General features: G+C 47.1%; 1 protein-coding gene across 1 annotated transcript; it reads left to right on the top strand.

The window, feature by feature from the left end:
• The first annotated feature begins 14,229 nt into the window (after positions 1-14,229).
• LOC123165322 (L-ascorbate oxidase) lies at positions 14,230-18,597 on the top strand. The gene is made up of 5 exons (XM_044582949.1): positions 14,230-14,655; positions 14,786-14,878; positions 15,047-15,259; positions 17,087-17,278; positions 17,411-18,597. Exons 1-5 carry the CDS (start codon positions 14,389-14,391, stop codon positions 18,374-18,376), a joined length of 1,731 nt encoding a protein of 576 aa, XP_044438884.1. The 5' UTR covers positions 14,230-14,388; the 3' UTR covers positions 18,377-18,597.
• Positions 18,598-21,613: the final 3,016 nt, after the last annotated feature.

Genomic DNA, 21,613 nt, shown 5'->3' with positions numbered 1-21,613 from the left:
ATACTGAGCACGTGCACGCACATCTGTGGATGAACCGCCATGGCAAGAAAGTAAAGCGGCTAGTGTTCGGCAACGATTCACAACCTTCTGCAGAGGCAAAGACATTGACATGTAAATATGCAAAAATAGTTCACATGATATAAAACACATGTTCATATTAAGAAGGCCTCTAACCTGTAGAGTACTCCTAACAAGAATGTTCGTTTCTCTACCAGGTGCGCGGCCAAGCACCACATTACTATCATTGATACATCTCCATAGCTCCGTGCCCTGAATAAAACTTAAGTGACACACCACCCATGAAGAAATGACACATGTTCAAAAAAGGGACAAAAAGACATACCACTCGGTCATGCAGACGGCCATAATCTAGGTGCGCTCCAATGGTCTCCCTAATAGAGTTGTTGAATGCACCATCAGCAGCCTCACTTGGCATTACTTCCAAGCAATCGGCACGAGTCCAAGCACCCTTAAGGATAACTCTGTACTCTTTGTGAAGCCACTCCAAATGCCTTAAATATGCCCCCTCGTCGTTGTCAGGTGTGTGATCATCTTCAACTCGGGCATTCCTTTGAGCATTCCACATGTCCACCCACATAAGATGGTGATCCTCCCAATTAATGACATTCTTGTTGTGTTGCCGGCTCGTCCTACAAAGCATGAGAAGTATTGGTATCAATTTCATTTTTCCGTGGTTACACATTGATCAACATATGGTACAAGAAACTCTCACCTATGTCGCACCACACTTGTCTCAACATACTCCGGCGGGGTGCGTTGTTGTACTCCAAATTGCTTCGAAACACGATGTGGAAGATGCCACTCCACCGCAAAAAGGCATATCATGGGGCAACGCACACGCCAAAGATGTTGGTCACGAAGGCACATATTGCTCAAAGGGAACTGCCTAAGTACCATGTACGGCCTCCAATTAACCTACATCACAACATGTCACTAGCTCATGCACAACAAAAAAATCTGTAATGATGGCAAGGCATTTGATAATTACCTGGTTGTAAGTAAGCATGTCAAGCTCGCTTATGTATGCCTTGTACCGCCCCATGGCGGCGATACTCGACACTTGGACAGTAGCCCACGTGTATGCGATAGTGGGATACCGCTCCTCATCCCCGTCAAAAGGCCACTCCCAAGGTTCTTCCGGAGCAATGGTCAAGTTACGGCCCACAGGGATACGCTCCCACATCCAAATTTGTAGGGCCCAAACAAAACCACCAAGACAAGATTTCGGCTTACTCCTCATACATGCTCCGTCCAACTGCACATTTGTACACACATTAAACAATCACATGCAAAAATCTCTTTCATATAATGAGAAGGCATCAAATTAGCATTACCTGACGGTACAAGAAGGCTAGTGCCGCCGACCCCCAACTCCACTTAACATCCCAGTTACGAAGAGGGTCCAAGAACATCCACGAGGCTGTGTCTCCCGTGCCGTCAGGAAACACCACTTGGGTCAAAAGATTCCATAAGTAAGCCCTGGCGTACCTCTCCACAACAGCCGGACTGGCACTCTCTGGGCACTCGTAAAAATGTTCTTGTAGCCACGAGAACAAAACACCAGATGGCCTAGGATCCTTCTTTGTTTCATGAATCCACGGGGGAGGTTCAACACCAACCAAACCTGCAACCCTTTGTCGCCACCCCTGAGACCTCACCTTCCCGGTAAGAGCCCTGCCCTCGATCGGAAGACCGGAGATCATCGCAATATCCTCCAAAGTGACGGTCATCTCACCAAGAGCAAGGTGAAAAGAGTGCGTCTCGGGCCTCCAACGGTCCGTAAGGGCGGTAATGGCCGTCGAGTTCAGCCATGGTGGTGTGCCTTTAAAGTTGAGCACAAACTGGAGAAGATCCATTCTTCTAAAATAAGGCTCGTAGCGACGGTCATACTTCAGGGACTCACGTGGGTTGTGGCCTCCCAAACGAAGTACTGGAGGAACCTACAAAACACACACGCACAATTTATATACTTCTCTAAACTACTCACAATATGAGAATCAACAATGTAGATACATAATTACCTCCCCTCTTTCCACTAGCACAGCACGATGCTTCTCCTCGTAATAATCATCAAGGCCGGGATATTTATCCGGCTCAAACATCCTACAAAATAAGGTCAATGGATTTGTTATGATATATGCTTAAAATTATGACCACATCATATACAAAATCGTGTGATAACTATTACTCCCTCCGTTCTAAAATAGATGACTCAACTTTAGTACAAAGTTAGTACAAAGTTGGGTCATCTATTTTAGAACGGAGGGAGTACAAATTATCCCAAAGATACAAATCACGAACGACATTACCAACACCAATTATTTTCAACCTATTTTATCCTAAAGAATCTATCACAACTAATTATTGACAAATAATAGGTTCAACCTAATCCAAAAAATGGTCTCTCTCTAAATCCAATACAAAACAAGTTAACTAATAATACTTCAACAGAAGAAGTATATGTCTTCTTTCTAAACATAATGTAACCAAAATATTCATCAAACAAATCACTAATAACTCATCTTAGGGTTCCACCATGTTTGAAAAAATGCATCTACAATAGCCAATCTTGACTGAAAATAAATGGGAGGATTGGGAAGAGAATACCTCAAGCAACTCGGGGGTGCTCCGATCTACTCGTTTTGATGATCAAAATAGCAGATCTGGGGGAGATTTGGTGAAGAAGAGGGAGGGGGCGGCCGCCAGTTAGTCCCTGGAAGAACTGCCCGACCGGGGCTGGGACTGCGAGTGGGCTGGGTTAGGCCCCCGCGGCCCGCCGCGCATTACTTAATCCAGTCCAGAAACGCCAGGGACACTGGCGTTTCACACATGCCACGTCTGCGAAAACAGCGGGTTCGGACTGACTGTGGGCCAGCACAGAAACGCGAGCTACCACGGCGTTTCCGTGTTGGCCAGGAACGCTAGCTTGCTCGACGTTTCTGTGTTGGGTGGAAACGCCGCGGGCCCTGGCGTTTCTAAAAGGGTTAAATCATGAAATAATTTCACGTCGAGTTCAGTTTGTGACTATGAACGTTGACAAGGTCAGAACAGTGATTTCGTCCTCGCTTCGTCTCGCTTTACCGGCGCACACACTGCAAAGGCCGTTGAACGATGCGGCCTGCCGCGCGATCCCCTGTTCCCCGCCCAAGCCCCTGTCGTTTCTTCATCGGCACTGGGAATGGGAAGCCCCGTGCGCCACTATTTGGCTCGACAAAGGTTGCTTGATGCTCCACCCGAGCCTAGAGCGAGCCAACCTTTTTTTCTCGAATATGCACGAGTATGCATATTATATATTAAAGAAGAAGAGCGAGGCAACCTCGAGTAGCTTTTTAACAGCCGTATCCGGGTTGCAAGTGGATAGATCAGGGGCGTGTTTGATTGCCTGCATGAGGCCCAACCAGGCCCGCGCGGGAAGAAAACAGACTGTTTGGTTGGCTGCATAACTATTGGGCCTGCATGGCACGATGTTTAAAGCATTCCTGGGCCTGGCTCCCTGGGAACGCTCGAATCGGTAGTTTCTCCAGGGCCAGGCCCGAGTGGTGCACATGGGCGGCGGCGGCTGCACACGCGCGGCCACGCTTGAGAAGCCACGTTGCTTCCCGTAGCGCCGGCAGTTATTAGCCTCACCGCTCCCTCTCCCCACTCTCCCAACTCTCACCGGCGGCGGCGGATCGCAGGAGAGCAAGAAGACCACCAGACTCCATCACCGGCGAGCGGATCATCACTTGGCCCGCGGCAATGGCGGTAAGCACTTCTCTCTGTTCGTCATGCACTACTTTTTCCCGTTCGATCCGACGATAGATTCGATCCACGACAGAGAGGGGAATGGGGAATAGAGGTAGATAAGCATGTAGAGGTAGTTCATACGAGTTCATACTACTTCATACTAGTTCATGCAAGATCGGAATAGAGGTAGATGCGGATGCAGTAGAAGGGGGATGGGGAGATTGGGGGTACACAACGGACACCGGCTAACCGCGGCGGCCGTCACGGGCGTGCGGAGCGGCGGGTCGAGTGGCTGGCCTTCGTCTTCTTGTTCATGGCCGTGCAGGGCGGCGGGTCGTCGTCGTCGTCCTCGGCGGAGTTGAGGTCGATCTGCCAGGTACGACGGCCTGGCTCCGGCGCCCTCACTGGCATCTGCACCGGTTCTTCCTCCTCCTTAGGCTCCCCACCGATGACCGCCGGCGGCACGATTGCCGTCTCCCAGTACATTGCGGCACGACAGTCGTTAGGAGCCCAGCAATTCTTGTACTTGGACCACTTCTTCCTCTGTTTAGCGTCGTCGGAGACGGCCTGATTCATGGCCCAGCGAATGATGTCGACTGCCATCGCGCCCTTCGCTAGGTCAGGAATCAACGTCTTCAACTCTTGTGCAGTGGCCCTCTTGATCACCGCATCAGATTCCTTCTGCATGTCAGGCATGGAGCCGAAGTTCGAGCACACCTCCATGGTGTTCTCGAACTTGGTGCGGTCACCAGCCGACCACCCGAGAAAGAAGGCCCTCCAGCCAATACCCCAAGGGAAGGGGTTGGCGTTTGAGCTGGAGCTAGAGCTCATGGCGATGGAGAGGAGGAAGGTTGACAGTGAGAGAAGAGAGGGGGTGGGTAAGTAGTGGTGGGCAGGCTGAGTAAATATAGGGGCGGTGGAAGGAAGAGAAGAGTGACAGTCATGTCGTTTTAACTACATGCTCTTCAATAAGTCATGAACTATGTGCTGTGCTTGACTCCATGAATTGTGTGCAGATCGAGGAGAGCAATGAGATGGGCACGGAGGTGCTCCCGACCGTTGACAACAAGGGCAAGCATCCCCTTCATCCAATGCCCGACGAGGTTGTGCTGCCGCCCACCGCCGAGGAAGAACTGAAGACGCCTGAGGCTGGCGACGACGAGCACATGGAGGAGCCCCCCAGCAACAAGCGCCGCAACTACGGCCACTACCATGAGGAGGATGGCCCAACTCACTTCTGCAAGGCCATCCTTGCACCGAAGTTTGAGTGCATTCCCATGCCCCTGGACTTCACCAAGCACTTCGTCGCGGTGCCGACGGGGTTCAAGCTTAGGAACAACACTGGCTGCTCCTGGAAGGTGACGGTGAAGCTAATGAACGGCAGGGTAACCCTGGAACAGGGTTGGGCCACCTATGCAGCCGTTCATCAGATCAAGATCGGCTACATGGTGACGTTCAAGCTCCTCACTCCCGACACCCTCAAGGTCATCATCTTCGACGACGATGGCATTGAGGTCGTCAACAAGTGCGGAAAGCACGACGAAGCCTTCGCCGCCAAGGACTAGGGCCGGGGCACCTCCTTCCTAAGTACTATCGAGTTTGCTTTGAACTATTTATAGTTTATGCGTTGAACTGTTATGAAGTGTGGTACTGCTTATCTGAAGCATGTTGTTAAGTAGTTGATGCTCTGTTTATACTCTGCTCTGCTTATGATGTGTGCTACATGGTTGTGCCGAAGTGTGTTGGTAACCTCACCAACTAGCCAAAGAGGTTACCACACATCAGGCGTTGCATACAACCAAACACCATGCCTTGAGTTTGTGCACTAACATGCAGGCAACCAAACACCAGGCAGTGTGGTTCAACCCATGCATGCAAGAGGGCATGCAGGCAACCAAACAGTCTGCAGATGGTGCATTTGAGGCTGCATTTGCATAACCAGGTTAAGTTGAGAAGGCTATGCAATGCAACTACTGTTCACTACTGCAACCAAACACGCCCGGGTGCTCCTTTTCTTTCCATCACTCATTCATTGCTACTAAAATGTAAGAGCATCTCTAGCAGAGTGCAATGCAAAAAATTATGAAGGCTTGAGAGACAACTCGCAAGATCCGATTCTAGATACATGTTGCCTCCATAATCACACGACCTACTCGTCAATGAGACATTCCTTTTTCCCTATTTTCTCTGTCATCTCACGTGAGGTGGGGGTCACCTGAAGTTTGCTTCGCGCCACATAAAATTATGCATAGCTGCCATATGATCGAGCACCAAAAAGCAGCTATGAGACGAGTGCGAATTTGCAGCACCCGAGCTCCATTGCTCTCTATGTTTGAACATTTTAAAATTCATGTTATTTAAGTTTCAAAAAAATGCGATTTTTTTGGGGATACAAACACACATTTTGAATACCCGTGGCATGTTTATGTAGAAATCTTGTTTTGTTACGGGCTATAGAAAAAAAAAAGCAAATTTCTGACAGTATATAGGAGAAAAAGGGTGCCATTTCCGTCAGAAATTTCTCTTTTTGTACTTCCCAAAACGCAAAGTATTTCTTTTCCATATTTTTATCCGGCCTTAGGAATATGTGTATGTACTCAGGTATTTGTTTGAGATTTTTTTGAGCACCGGAAGTGTGTATAATTTTTTTTCAAATACCAAGGGACATGGAGCCCGGTAGTTGTTGGCACTTCTCGCTATGAGACACAATATATGACGACCTAAAGGCTCCATATGGAGGGCACTCCATAAATTATTACAATCCCTCCAAAGATAGGAGATTCCGTAAAACGGGCCATTCAGAATAATAACCGCCGATTTTACGAACGCGGGCGGCTTTCCCGCCCCGAACAGATCTCGCAAAATCGGTTATCCTGGAATATTTTTTTGCGGGATCCTACATAGTCCGGGTCCTTTTTTTTGTCGGTTCCCCTATCCTTGACGCAAAATAACTTCCGCTCCCTTCCGTTCCTGTCTCCGGCGCCGCCGCCACCACCGATCTCGCCTCTGACCTCGCCGCGCCACCAACCGCCCGGATGGAGTTCCGCAGCCTCCGGGTGCCCCATATCATGTGCCACCGGCACCAAGTATGCCAGCGCTTCGTCCTCCCGCACCTCCCTCCACCGTGCATGCAGGTGCCGCCCCCATATCTACCGCCGCCACCGGCAAGAGAAAGAGGTAGGGCAATCACCTTGTTCAAGGGGTCGTAGGCGGCGCGACACCATCTCCTTCTGGCCCCGGTCCGATTCCACCCGTCACGGCCGTTGGCGCGAGGAAGAAGACCGCCTCCATCGGCCCGGCTGGTGCGCGGGTGAAGCCCCCGAGGAAGAAGGTGGTCGCGGCAAGAAGTCGGGCTCCTCCTCCGCCTCCAGCCGACCACGTTCGCCCCAATCACGACCAATCCATCGGTCACGCCTATCACGTGTTCGATGAAACGTACATGAGGTAAAAAAAATATTTTGCTTGAAACGCTCTGGTGATCTTTGCTTCGACTTTGAACCACTTGTTTGAGTTTTGCGTGTTGAATTTTGTAGCCGAAACATGCACCGAATACCCGAAAATGTTGGCGGAGAATGCGGTAGATTTGAGTGCTCCCCTGACGATTTCGATATGCCTCACGTGGAGGTCGAGGCGGAGGTGGATCAAGCGGTGGTGATGAAGTGGAAGTGATTGAGAGGCCGAGTACGATAAAATTTCACGAATAAATAACCAACATTGACTTCTGGGCAAAAACAAAATTTATTGCTATTATAGGTCACTGTTCACACTATTTTGTCCATTTTTTTGTTTTTTAGAAGTCAACATGGTTTATTTGGAAAAAAAATTACAAGTACAATGGAAGGCCAAGTTTATTTAAAAAAAATACTTTTTTTTTCTTCCATATAGAGTGTGTATATACCCATAGACCAAATGTTCCTGACCGGGCGCAATCTCTATTTTTATAGCTCCTTTGTGGGCTCACAGGATCGGTTCACTTCACTTTCCCCTGTTATTGCTTTGGACAAGTGCTTTCGACTAACGGTGTGCACTAGCAAGACCAGAGTGGCCATCACATCTTGAGATATAACCTAGGAAACGCAATATGTATGCGCGAGCCAGATGTAAAGTATGGGATGTGGATGCAACCAGCCTTACCGTTGACCCGTTTACTTTGGTGGCAGGAGCTGCCTTGTGGTTACGCTGCGTTTCCTGGTGGATGCAAACTGTAAAGACAGCGCACACAGATTGATGACACGAGCACATATATTCCGCGGAGAAAGTCTGCGGGCGCGCCAGTGCGCATGGAAACGCAGGGCATTCATGACGGGTCAAGGAAGACGAAGGGGGCATCCGGATACGCATGGGCCGTAGGAGCGAGGGGCGAGACCAAAACGGCAAAGGGAATAAAGTGTGGCTCTAACTTCTCCGGCCGACTTTCTTGGCCCGGCGCTACTGATTCGGCCTCCGGCGTTGCGTGTGCCGCATGAAACCACGATGGTGGAAAAAGAATGAGATTCACCGCTACGGAAATAGGCACTAGATTTGTCTCTCGAGCCAGAAATGCACATGATTTCGTTCTGCCAGACCACTCAACTTGGGGATTTCTATAAGCCTCTTGTCTAGAAGATACACAGAAGTCTCAAAACAGGAGGTGAATAAATGTTGCACTGGCAACTCTTCGGAGTGCCAGGAGTGTAGCGAGTGAGGAGTGACATCAAAACGGCGAGGAGAATAAAGCACTGCATTGAACTTGCGTGTCGTTTATGCTCCCGGCTGGTGCCAAGGTGTCCTCCACGGAACTCATCTTGACATTTGTGGCTCGCTGTAGACAAAGACAAACTACATCTAACTTTATATCACTTGATGATACACTAGACTAGTAACGATCTCCTAGGCGTTTCTCTACCTACTTGCAGGAAATTCCGGCCAACTTTCTTCATCACTTTCTAGTTTCTAGTGCTGGATCAGTAGCCATCCGCTCAGTTCACATAATTGTAGTGTGAGTGTTTGACAGTGTGAAGAAAAAGACGAGAGGCTGTACAAGAGTCGAAAGAAAACTATGAAGGCGTCGAGTTGAGTCAATGGCGAGTGACAGAAAAACAAAGACTAGCGTTCAAAAATCTTGCATTAAATTATGTTTGTTAGGGCGACTCCAACCTCGCGCATCAAACCGTCCATACGCGCCCGGACATCCGAATTCCTGCAAACCGGTTGCAAAGGCAGGCGAGGTCTGCGGGCGTCCAGACCCCCCTCAAGTAAGAGTCCGACACCCGGACCTAGCCAAAACCGAGGCAGAGCCCGTGCATTTCTAACTCCATCCCTCTTCCCTTGCTCTATATCCGCTTCCTCTCGGACCGATACCATCACGGTACCACCCCGGCCGCCCGCCCAGGCCTTGTCGGACGTCCATCACTCCACTTAGACGACAGGCTGGCTTGGCCTACGCCGCCATTCCACCCCTTGTCTGTCCGCCCCCTACAAATGTCGTTCATGACCGGCACCACGCCCGACAAGTGTTTGGCCAAATGCCATAGCTACATTGTTGAAAATTTTCCCTTAGTTTGAAGCAAACCAGATGAATTCAGACATGGAGTACTTCTACACTAACTTTCATGGATTCGTCCTGAGGACGATTATGAGGATGAAACGGTGATGATGCTGGCGGACCCTGCAATTGCGAGGCATACGCAGGAGCATGTTCTCAATTTCAAGGGATCAATCAAGATACATCGTGTGTTGAATCGGAATAAGACATGGGGGCATTTTATGCTGATGGAACGACTAGTTTGTCCCCAATGCCCTATTTGCGGACCATTTTATCCAAATGCATCAACGTATTCACAATTGAAAGGAACTTTGAGGGGCTTCAAAATGATCCGGTTGAGCATCACTGTGTGCTTAAAGGGGACAACATATGTTCGAATAAGTTGTATTCACGTTTGAACTAGTTTATTTGAAAACTTAATGTTTGGATTCTGATATTTATATGTCAACAATTGTTGCATTTGAATATTTGCACTCCTTGACGAATTATGCTATCTATCTACAATTATTTTAAGTGGTCGGACAAACATTTGGTGCACAAAGTTGGATGGCCTGCTCCTCTATCCGTGTCCGCGGATGCGGACGTTTGGTATGTCCAATTTGGGGCACGCCATTGTAGTTGCCCTTATTATATGCTTCTACTGTTATTGCCGGGCGCTCCCATGAAATCTTTTTGACAATTTGTGGCGCTAAGCTGGGGCTATATCTAAATTTATATCAGTTAAAAATGATAAATTACTATGACTTTTTGGAATAATTTGTAACACAATAAAATCATGGATAAGGAAGTTAAAATGGTATATTAATATGGAGTGTCATGAAAATTCATGCTGCAACATTGTGATGGGTAAGGAATTTGGCGTGAATATATTGTGAAAATTGAGTTAATTTCACCTCTTACCCTCTAAGATCCATTAAGTGACATGTTTTGCTTTCATTTAACAGAAATTTCATGATCGACAGAGTGATGTGTAAGGATAAATCGTGCTGCAACGCAATCATGGATAAACTAGTTATGGGTAAGGAATTAAGCGAATCTATTGTGAAAAAAGAGTGATTTCACCCTTTAACCCTCTAAGATCCACTACGTGACATGCTTTACTTTCATTTAACAGAAATTTCATGATCAACAGAGTGACGGGCAAGGATAAATCATGTTGCAACGCAATCATGGATAAACTAGTTAAAAATGCTAAATTATTATGTATGGAGTGTCATGATAAATATTTTGAGCATAATGTCATGATAATTTGTGCTGCAACAAAGTGATCAAATAGTGATCGTAAGAAATTAAGGGTGAATCTATTATGAAAAAAGAGGTGAATTCACTTTTTAACTATGTGTTTTTTTACTTCATTTAATATTCTTTTTAAAAACCTAATTTATGAAGTTTCTTCCACCTTTTATTACATTTGACCTCATATGGCAAGTTGGACCCGTTATCAATCCTATGTGACGAGCCATGTCAAATGCCAGCTGGGCATGTACTATTCCTTGTGGCTATTGCCATACCCCTCGGGGAGGGGACCTCTAGTTGAACCTAGTTTTGCTTTTACCTGAACAATTTATTTGATCGGATTTTTTTTTCGTATTCGCATTAATGGTTTTTAATAATTTTGTTGAATTATTGAATTGTTTGATCAAATTTTTTGTAAATAGTCTAGAAAGAACATATCGCCCAATGGCAAGTGTGTCCTAGTTGCGGGGAAAATATGGAGGCTCATTACAACGACTATGTGCTTGCGCACAACCTCCGCGACCTCTAAAACACTATAGAGCGCGCTTCATATGCGTCTTGGAGGCTGCCAATATGATGACCCTACTGGAGTTGCTCTTACATGCTGAAGTATCAGAGCGCTATGAGGATCACACTAGAATGTGCCAGCTCAAGTGCGACGTCGTCACTACCCTCCACGCCTAACTTTCTTTTCCTTGACTATCGCCAATGAGTCCTACCGCATGGTGATCTAGTGTCTGCCTCTGTTCTGAATTCTCATGTGCGAGGAGGCGTGGCTCGAGGGTGGTTGCACCAATTCAGTGCCGGTTTGGCAAGTCAAGTTGCATCGAGGGTGCCTAGGAGTACGAATCCTAGCTGGCATCTGATTCGGCTTGCCACAAAGAATTGATGGTTGTGGCAAAATATCAAAAGGATTAAAAGTGAAAAAGATTTTTTTTTAATTGGGTAGTTTCGATATTTTTGTTTAAATTGGATAAAGCGTGTCACAAATTATATCATTCTTTTGTGAAAGGCCCAAGGCCATATATTAAGTAGCACAAACCATTACAAAAACACTTACAAAAATTTAAAACACATCCAAAATCCTCGGGGTGCTGATGTCTTCTTCCTCCTACATCCACCTGTGATGTCTCATGAGAAAAACTCGTTGCCGCCTCTAGGACCCCGTCTCAGCAGAGCAAACTCGTTGAAACGCTGGAGCTTGTAGAAGCAACAGGACTGAAAGTCATTGATGTAGACCAGAAGTCATATCCAGTCGTCATCTGTGTAGCAAATCGTCGCTCGGAGAAGAAAACGCCGGATAGTGCCTGTAAAGATGCCATAGCTTCCGGCCACACGAAGTTGGAGAACACAAATCTCCCACGCTCCTGACAAGGCCAGGGCTGGCCAACCTTCGTCAGTCAAAACTGAAACCGGAGAAAAAATGTACAACCATGTTGTCCATCATGCATGACTGCACAACCAAAAAAAAGCCAGACCCGGAGAAGCAAATCTGAGAATGCACCATTCTCCACACGCCCCCCGAAAATACAAAGAAGAACAACCGGAACAAGGACAAGGCAAGAAGACCTTATCCAATGTTGTTGCCATAACACCTCCGTTGATCAAAGACAAACTTAAATTTATTTCTAACCCTAGTACCACCAGACCAAAGTTGTAGGTTCTCCACCCCTTTCCATCATCGAAGCGACAGACGGAGGGAGAGGGGGCTATGGTCTCACCGTTGAGGCGAGTATATCAACTGTCGTCGCTCCTGTTCACCTAGGGCACGGGAGAGGAGGAAGAAAATGATTTGCTATCTCCTTACAATGAAAGAAAGGTGTGTGCAAACTGGCAGAAACACTTTCAAGTGGATGCAATAACCAGTCACCAGACTACTTCTAAAGTATAATTTTTCACATGACCAATAAATGAGGAACCTCCCTAAAAAAGAGGAACGGTGTGGGTTTATTTTTAACGAGAGTGAGAGGCCCTGGAAATCGATCCCACGAAATCAAGACAGAACCCTGTGGACGGTGTCTAAATTCTGCGTCCACTGAGTGTGGAGCCACGCTTCCATGTGCTATCACCTAGTCACCATTAATGTATTCATCTTTGATCCTCAAAGTGTGAAGTGAATGAAGAAATAATACCGCTCATTCAGTAGGTGAAGAAAACCGGCGATGCCTTGCGTGCATTCTACTTGATTCCGTGACAAAATACGGTCAAGCCAGACAAAAAGGGCTCCCTGCCATCGTTATCATGCCATGCGGATTTGCACTGTCTGCAACTGAGATCTTTTGCTTTTGTTTGGATCGTAATTTACTCCGAACGCAGCAGTGATTATGAGCAAGATCATAATGATGGTTTTCACTTGAGGTAAAGCAACAGAGTACTATGTATACATTGCGCATGAAGAAAACATGATTTGAGCTTCAGAAATAGGGCACGGTGAATTAAGATTGAAGAACAATTGATGTTGTATGAGCGTTATCTATCCGGTGCAAGTTTGCGTTGTCGACCAAGCTACGCCTTTCCTAGTTATTAAGCAATGTGACACCTTCATATTTTATTTAGAATACCGATCAATATGTATGCAAACCTCTATAGTTAATGTGTAAAAGGATGTCATCTATACTTCTATATCTATATCTATACTTCTATATCTTTATTTATATATCTATATCTATACTTTTATATCTATATCCATAGATATATTTATATTTATATCTATGCTTCCACATTTGTATCTATATACTAATATTAAAAGAGCGAGTTGCGGATATCCAACAAATCTTGCCCGTTCTTTAGCATTAAACACATTTATCACGAAACATGTTTATCATCCTTCTCTAACTAATATCATGCCTAATACAAATGTCTGCGCTAACCAAGTAACTGTATCATACCTAATATTAACAAATAATTTATATGTTGTCTAATATTAATATGCAATTTATATCTTGTCTAATATTAATATGTGCATTGCACGTACACAGTTACTAGTTACAGGAAGTCGACATCTTTTAGCAGGTATTGTGTCCAGAAAAAATAATCAGAGGTTGGTACTGTGCGAATGAGAGAACGTTAAAAAGGCAAATAAGCGTCGGTGTCAAACACATGGATAGTGAATAAAGGCAGACAATCGTCGGTGTACACATTAACAATTCTAAAGCAATGCACACATATTATACAGTTCCTTTTTGCAAAACACAAAACCATGTGCATAATCTCTGCATCTTTCCTACCAGCTTAAGAAAAAGAAAGGGGAGAAAATCCTTTGCAAAAAATGCACGCTAGCTACCAAGAACATATGCATGTAGGCATGTGAACAACCATCAGAGGATGTGAGGCAGCAGTGGACGCGCTTTTTGTCTGGCCACTGCATAAAACCACTTGTGTAGACACACAGAAAGAGGCGACCAGATTTCTAGTAATATGAACTGGCAAAAGCAACACAAAATGATGCTAGTTTGAACCTTCTTTATTCGTTGGCCAGAAAGATGCAATGAAAAATCAAGAAAGTTGAGCCATTTCAAGCCCTTGGGCAAGGCTGCAAGCCTCTAGGTCTAAGAAACGGCCTATTTCCGCAGGTGCTCCTCCACAAACATGCCACCGTCCCCAAGCCCAACCTAACCCCACTGAGCTGATCCACTTTTAGTTTATTTATTTTTCTATCACAAAAAACAAGGAGAATAATGGCAATAAAATAGTTGATTAAACAGCACCATTTGTTGTGGCTTTTGAGAGGGCCTTTTTGCCAGTATAAAACTAGCACACACCCTCACCGGCTTCAGCAGGCTTCAGTCTCGGAGTCTCTTCCCATCCATTTTGCCTTGGAGAAATTGTTTGAACCTTTCCTCCACTTACTAGCCTTTTTCTTCTTCCTCCCCATTGCTGCCATGAGGGCTCTCTTTGCATGGTGCGCCCTCCTCTTGGCGTGCGGCGGCGTGATGCATTGCGCGGAGGCGGCCAAGGCCAGGCACCTCAAGTGGGAGGTGAGCCACATGTTCTGGTCGCCGGACTGCGAGGAGAAGGTGCTCATCGGCATCAACGGCCAGTTCCCCGGCCCCACCATCCGGGCCAAGGCCGGCGACACCATCGTCGTCGAGCTCAAGAACGGGCTGCACACCGAGGGCGTCGTCATCCACTGGCACGGCGTCAGACAGGTGAGTAATTAACCACAGCATGAGCACACCGTCACTGCTTTGTCTCTTCCCCGTTGCATGCAGCTAGGAGATTTTGTTCTTTTGCTGATCTTTATATCTTCCTAACATTTCATGGACAAAATCATGGCAGATTGGAACGCCATGGGCGGACGGCACGGCCGCCATCTCCCAGTGCGCCATCAACCCGGAAGAAACCTTCACTTATCGATTCGTCGTCGACAAGGTACTTCCACCGTTCAAATCTTCCTACGCGACACACAACATAGTTAGTTGGTACCAAGAAACAGAAATTAATCACAAGATTAGTGTCGAAACTGTTGCAGAACTTCCTCATTTTTTCCTTCTTTTTAGTTTGACTTGTGACTGACCCATGGCTGGTTCATGGCTGCAGCCGGGGACATACTTCTACCACGGGCACTACGGCATGCAGAGGGCGGCGGGGCTGTACGGCTCTCTGATCGTGGATGTGGCGGATGGGGAGGAGGAGCCGTTCAAGTATGACGGCGAGCTGAACCTGCTCCTCAGCGACTGGTACCACGAGAGCATCTACAACCAGATGGTTGGCCTCTCCTCCAGCCCCATGAGATGGATCGGCGAGCCCCAGGTAACCGTTAAAACCACACTGATGTTTTTGCTATGTCTCTAGTAGTAGTATATGATGTTTCAGCAAGATGCAGTTTCATGGTGGACAAAAGGTATCTTGGTTGGTTGGATTTACAGTCAGGACAGTCCAAAATGCACTCTTTGAAGTAAAAATTTAAAACACAAAAACGACAAATTGCACTGGGAGATCGGAGCCCGTCCATCTGATTTAGACGATCTTGGAAAGAGGAATTTGATTTGTCCTGTTCTGGAAATTTAAAATGCAAGTGCGCTAGAAAAGTTCAGCTAACTGGTGAATTGGGCGATTTAGATGATCACGGAAAGAGCAATTTCAAATTTAAAATGCAGCTGTTGGTACAGCATACCTATGTATGCAGGGTAGTAGAAAGCATGGGTACATTTTTTGTTTTGTTATGAAAACACTTGCTCTTGTGAGTTGAATAGCAGTTTAGGATACAAATCCTGGATTGCTAGGCCTGTCACTAAAGCTAAGCAAAGCATGGCCTCAAAGATCCCAGCTGATGGTGATAAACTGATGATGCACACACTCAGGGCCTCTTTGATTCGCAGGATTGTCAAAATGAAGGAATAGGAAAAATGCAGGAATAGGATGTCATGTCCCATAGTAGGCTGCAGGATTTGAAAGAATGTTTGATAGCGCAGGAAAAACAAAGGAATTCTACAAAGAGGTTTGAGTGGATGGAAATTTTCCTTCAAAATGTAGTACAAATGGATCCTATGAAAAAATTCCTTACGATGTCAATCCTACGAATCAAACGAGCATCACAGGAAAAATTCCTAAGGGTTCAAATCCTCCAAAATTCCCATGCAATTCCTTTGAATCAAAGGAGCCCTCAGCTTTCTCATCAGGACCAGAAAGCTTGCATGCATCCAGGGCCAACTGTGGTGATGAGAAAGGCAAAAGAAATGGAACCCACCCTATTGGGCTTCCTAGAAAGAAGCACTCTCACTTCAAAAAAAAAAGACACACACCATGTATAGGATACTTTGTAGACTCAGGACCAGTATTATATGTGTGCTAATGCCTAAAGTGTCAGAACAGATCATGTTCCTATGCAGCACAGCACAGGCATGGATGCGCGCACACACACACACATTACAAATTTTCTGAAGAAAAGGTTGGGGGGTGCCACAAGGCCACATGATTTTCAGAGGGGACATTGTGGTCATGTGTCACCAAAAAGCATCCATGCAAGGACCTTTTCTCTCTTGATGTTGGAAACATCTGCCTGCCTAGGGAGGGGCTGCATGATGCAGAGCAGAGGATATGTAGTATTTTTTTGAAAAAGTTACAGAGGGTACAGTGACCCTAGGTGGTACTACATTATTGTGTGGGGAGCTTTGGCTTGGCCACTGGGTGGTCAGGGAAAGAGTCCAGCCAAGATGAGTGCATCCCACACTGACAGTGGTACATTTTTTTCTTGTGCGCACAAAGCACATGTGTGCATGTGTTGGGGAAGGTAGCCCAACAAGAACAGTGCATGTCACTGCTGGTTCACAAGCACCATGAGTATCCACTGTAGTGTTTGAAAATTGATATGTTGATTTTAACACAGACCGAAAGACAAGTGGAAGTGTTCACTATATATTGGGCAATGAGGCAATGACACAGCATTGTTATCTGAATCTCTGGTCACCTTGGTAATAATTCAGAGTTCAGGCGACACTTTGCCTTGGTAGATGTTGTTACCTTCTTGCAGTTTTTCCTTTTATGTCAGACGCTGTTTGATTGTCGAAAATGTCTGAAGATTCTGCCTCAACTTTTTTGGGGCTAACGGCAAGCACCGTGTGACTGGTTGTGCTGCAGTCGTTGCTGATCAACGGTAGGGGGCAGTTCAACTGCTCGCTCGCGGCGGCGCACACGCCGGGCACCAAGCAGTGCACCGCCGGCGGCAACAGGCATTGCGCGCCGGTGATCCTCCCCGTCGAGCCCAACAAGACCTACAGGCTCCGGATCGCCAGCACCACCTCGCTGGCTTCCCTCAACCTCGCGATCGGGGTAAGCAAATCCGAGACAGATTGATTCCCTGATAATAAAACAGTATAAACTGTGCAGTGCGCAGAACACTGAAGCTATGTCGGATGCTTGCGACATTGTTTAATCGGGTAAGCTTTTTTTGTTGTTGTTCAGAAGCACAAGCTGACGGTGGTGGAGGCTGACGGCAACTACGTGGCGCCGTTCGTGGTGGACGACATGGACATCTACTCCGGCGACAGCTACTCCGTCCTGCTCACCACCGACCAGGACCCGTCGTCCAACTACTGGGTCAGCATCGGCGTGCGTGGCCGGACGCCCAAGACGGCGCCGGCACTGGCCCTGCTCAACTACCGCCCCAACCGCGGGTTCAAGCTGCCGGCCATCGCGCCGCCGGTGACCCCTGCGTGGAACGACACCGCGCACAGCAAGGCGTTCACGACCCAGATCAAGGCCCGCGCCGGCACGCCCCCGCCGCCGGCGACGTCGGACCGCCGCATCGAGCTGCTCAACACGCAGAACAAGCTGGACGGGCACATCAAGTGGTCCATCAACAACGTGTCCCTGGTGCTCCCGGCGACGCCGTACCTGGGCTCCCTGAAGCTGGGGCTCAAGACGGCGCTGGCCGCCGCGCGGCCGGCGGACACGTTCGGGCGCGCCTACGACGTGACGCGGCCGCCGCACAACCCCAACACGACGACGGGGGACAACGTCTACGTGCTCCGCCACAACACCACGGTGGACGTGGTGCTCCAGAACGCCAACGCGCTCCAGCACAACGTCAGCGAGGTGCACCCGTGGCACCTGCACGGCCACGACTTCTGGGTGCTGGGGTACGGCGAGGGCGCGTACAGGGGCGACGCCGCCGACGCGGCGAGGCTGAACCTGGTGAACCCGCCGCTGCGGAACACGGCGGTGATCTTCCCGTACGGGTGGACGGCGCTGCGGTTCGTGGCGGACAACCCCGGGGTGTGGGCGTTCCACTGCCACATCGAGCCGCACCTCCACATGGGCATGGGGGTCATCTTCGCCGAGGCCATCGACCGCGTCGGCAAGGTGCCCAAGGAGGCCGTCTCCTGCGGCGCCACGGCCACCGCGCTCATGAACGGCGACCACCTCTGATCGTGAGTCAGCCGTGAGCCCTTCGCCTCTCCAACTCCCATCTTGTGCGGTTGAAGCGTTTGGTTACTGATTAGCTAGGGTTCTACCATTTTTCCCTTTTCTTAAGGGTCCCATTTTCCCTTCTTTGCTGTATTATTAGGGAGTGAGATTGTATTTGTTAAGTGCTTATGATTTGTTGGAATCATGGATTGGAATGCAAACAATGGTTTGCTCGGCATTAATGTGCTCTCCAAGGTTCGATCGATCTTAGAATTCAAGCTCTGCCTATGCGGTCACGTTTGCACGCTCACGAGAGGATGTCACGACCGAGGAACTCCAAACCGGACACCGTATCGCCGCTGACATTATGCGGAGTCGGCCATCCAAAACTATCCCTAAAATGTCCGCTCATACATCTAATTTGAAGTTCAAATCCGTTTGATCACATAGCTGGTTGGATGATAAAAATCCTATATATTTTTCAAATGCATGATTTTTTAATGTGTATATAAAAATATTTCCTATCTATACAAATAATGTACAAAGTGTTTGGAGAAAATTAGACATAAAAATATAAGTTTTCAAATATGTTAATCATGTATTTGAAAATGTTAAACATCTACATATACCAATGTTCCTGATATATACAAAAAATGTGCATCCAAAATATATGTTTCAAAAAATGTTTAAAATGTATATATATATATATATATATATATATATATATATATATATATATATAAATGTAAAGAAAAATATATAGGATGTATGAGAAAAATGTCTGATGTGTACGAACAAAATTAGACATCAAATACTATATTTGGAAAAATTATTAAACAGATATATGAAAAATGTTAAATATGTATAAAAATATTTAGATGTATATAAAAATGTACACTCTGTATGAAAATAATAGACATCAAAACATTTATTTGAAAAAATGTTAATCATTCATATTAAAATATTAAAAGAGTATTAAAATATATCCTGGATGCATACAAAAAATGTAGTGTGTACCAAAAATATAGACATTCTTTGAAAAAAATAAAAAAAATAAAGAAATAAAGAAAACCAATGAAAGAAAGTAAACTGAACAGAAAAAGGAAACAAGAAAACCAAAGAAAAAACATGCAGAAAAAAACCGAGGAAGAAAGAAAATAAAATCGAAAAAATAAAACCGGAGAAAACCCAGTGATAGGAAAGAAAACAAAGAAAACAAGAAATCCGAGTAAGAAAAATAACTAAAGAAAAAAAACCAATCTAAACCGAGAAAGAGAAACGACTGAAACCGGTGCAAAAACAAAGGAAAACAAAAAACAAAGAAAATCAGTTGAAGAAACAAAAGAAAACCAAAGAAAAAAAGAAAAAACGAATGAACGAGCGAACACAGTCGCATCGAGAGTCTTGACCGAACGAAAAAAAAAAAGATAAAATGGGCCAGCCCAGTAGCTACTTGTGGAGGAAACGCTTTCAGGCGAGATGTATGGTCCAATCGCTATAAGCGAGATATAGGTTTTGTGGCTAAATAAGAGATATTCTGAAAAATATAAAAGGCTAAATAGGAGGTCCCTATGTAGGTACGTGGGCAACCTGCACCTGTTCGGCCGCTGCAAATCACCAAATAATCGAAGGAAATAAATACGGTTCTTTGTAAGATTGCCAATCTCGGTCAAGTACATATACATATATTCCAATTTCTTTACTTTTTGTTGTCTAGATTGACAACTTTCTTTAGTGATTCACATCTAATTGGTATTTTGGATATCTCAAATGTGTGCAGCATTTTTTTTCGCGAATACGCTTGAGAGCGTATCTTTTCATTGATAGGAAGAAAGAGAGAGTACCCCGGGGGGGGGGGGGGGGTGCTCGGTGTCCAGCACGCAGGCAAGACAAGGAGCAGGGAAGCAGTGATGACGGGCTGCTCAGCCCGGGTACATGGCTAAGAACCTATGCCAGCAGCGCATTTAAACCATGAGCTCCAGCCCTAGCACAAGAACGTGTGTCGTTCTGGATAAGCTCAAAAAGCCGGGAGGTGGAGGGGGACTCGCCGTCGAAGACACAGCGGTTGCGCTGCTTCCAGATAGACCAAGCCGTCAGGGTTGCGAGGGTGGCAAGCCCCTTGCGGTGCCCTGTGGGGGAGCTCATGATCATCGAGGAGCACCATGGTAGGAACTCTTCGGGGCCAGTCGGAGGGGGGACGGTGGCGCGCACCCAAGACAGGACATCATGCCAAATCTGCCTGGAGAAGGGGCAGTCGATGATAATATGTTGCATGGTCTCGACGTCCTGGTCGCAAAGAGCACATCTGTCGTTGTGGGAGAGACCGTGGCGAGCCAATCTATCGGCAGTCCAGCAGCGGTCAAGGTCGGCCAGCCAGGTGAACATCTTAACGCGCAGGGGGCCCCAACACTTCCAGGTGACGCGCCAGAATGGGGCGGATGTGGAGCCGGCAAAGAGGGCTCGATAGCATGATCTGGCGGAGTACTTCCCATCCGCAGTCCAGCGCCAGACTAGACGGTCTGGGGAGGCAGAGAGGTGCAGATGACGGAGTCTAGTCCAGAGCTGGACGTACTCCACCAGCGCAGTGGGTGCGAGCGCGCCACGCAAGTCCGTGGTCCAACAGTGGTCCTGGAGCCCATCCGCCACGGTGCGCTTGCGTCGCCGACGGGGGACCAAGGGGAGGAGGGCAGGGGCGATGTCTGCAATGGCCATGCCGTCGATCCATGCATCAGTTCAGAAACGGCAGGACCTTCCATCATCGAGAATCCAAGCAGTGGACGCGCGGAAGATAGAGGAGGAATCAGCATCGGAGGGCAGGTGCAGGTGTGCTCACGGCCTGGCCGGGTCGGTGCGCTGCAGCCACAGCCAGCGCACACGGAGTGAGATCCCTTGCCGATGGAGGTCCAGAATGCCGAGGCCGCCGAGATGGAGGGGTCGGCAGACGCGCTGCCAGTTGACTGGCCCGTGGCCAGCGCGGGTCTCCTTATTGCCATGCCAGAGGAATTCGCGGATCGTTCGGTTCACTTGCTTGAGAATCGTCGGGCAGAGAGCGATGACAACCATGATGTGGGAGGGGATCACGCAGCATCAATAGGACATATGTCGAGTAAGTTTAACTTCATAACTGTATAGTTCAACAAACACCCATAATAATAATCATATTTATTATTTTTATTCATTCATCTACAAACACCCATATAATAATGTAAGCTGCTGTACACTTGCAATAGCATAAGAACCAATGGGTTACAGGGAATT

Source organism: Triticum aestivum, chromosome 7D (assembly GCF_018294505.1).
Source record: "Triticum aestivum cultivar Chinese Spring chromosome 7D, IWGSC CS RefSeq v2.1, whole genome shotgun sequence".
Taxonomy (NCBI): Eukaryota; Viridiplantae; Streptophyta; class Magnoliopsida; order Poales; family Poaceae; genus Triticum; species Triticum aestivum.
This window is presented reverse-complemented; position numbering and strand designations above follow the sequence as displayed.

Excerpts from the sequence above, each read along its gene's own strand:
- LOC123165322 (XM_044582949.1), top strand. The coding sequence starts at position 14,389 with ATGAGGGCTCTCTTTGCATGGTGCGCCCTCCTCTTGGCGTGCGGCGGC. Across the intron at positions 15,260-17,086 it reads GATGGATCGGCGAGCCCCAG|TCGTTGCTGATCAACGGTAG; the intron begins GTAACCGTTAAA and ends GTTGTGCTGCAG. Across the intron at positions 17,279-17,410 it reads CCCTCAACCTCGCGATCGGG|AAGCACAAGCTGACGGTGGT; the intron begins GTAAGCAAATCC and ends GTTGTTGTTCAG.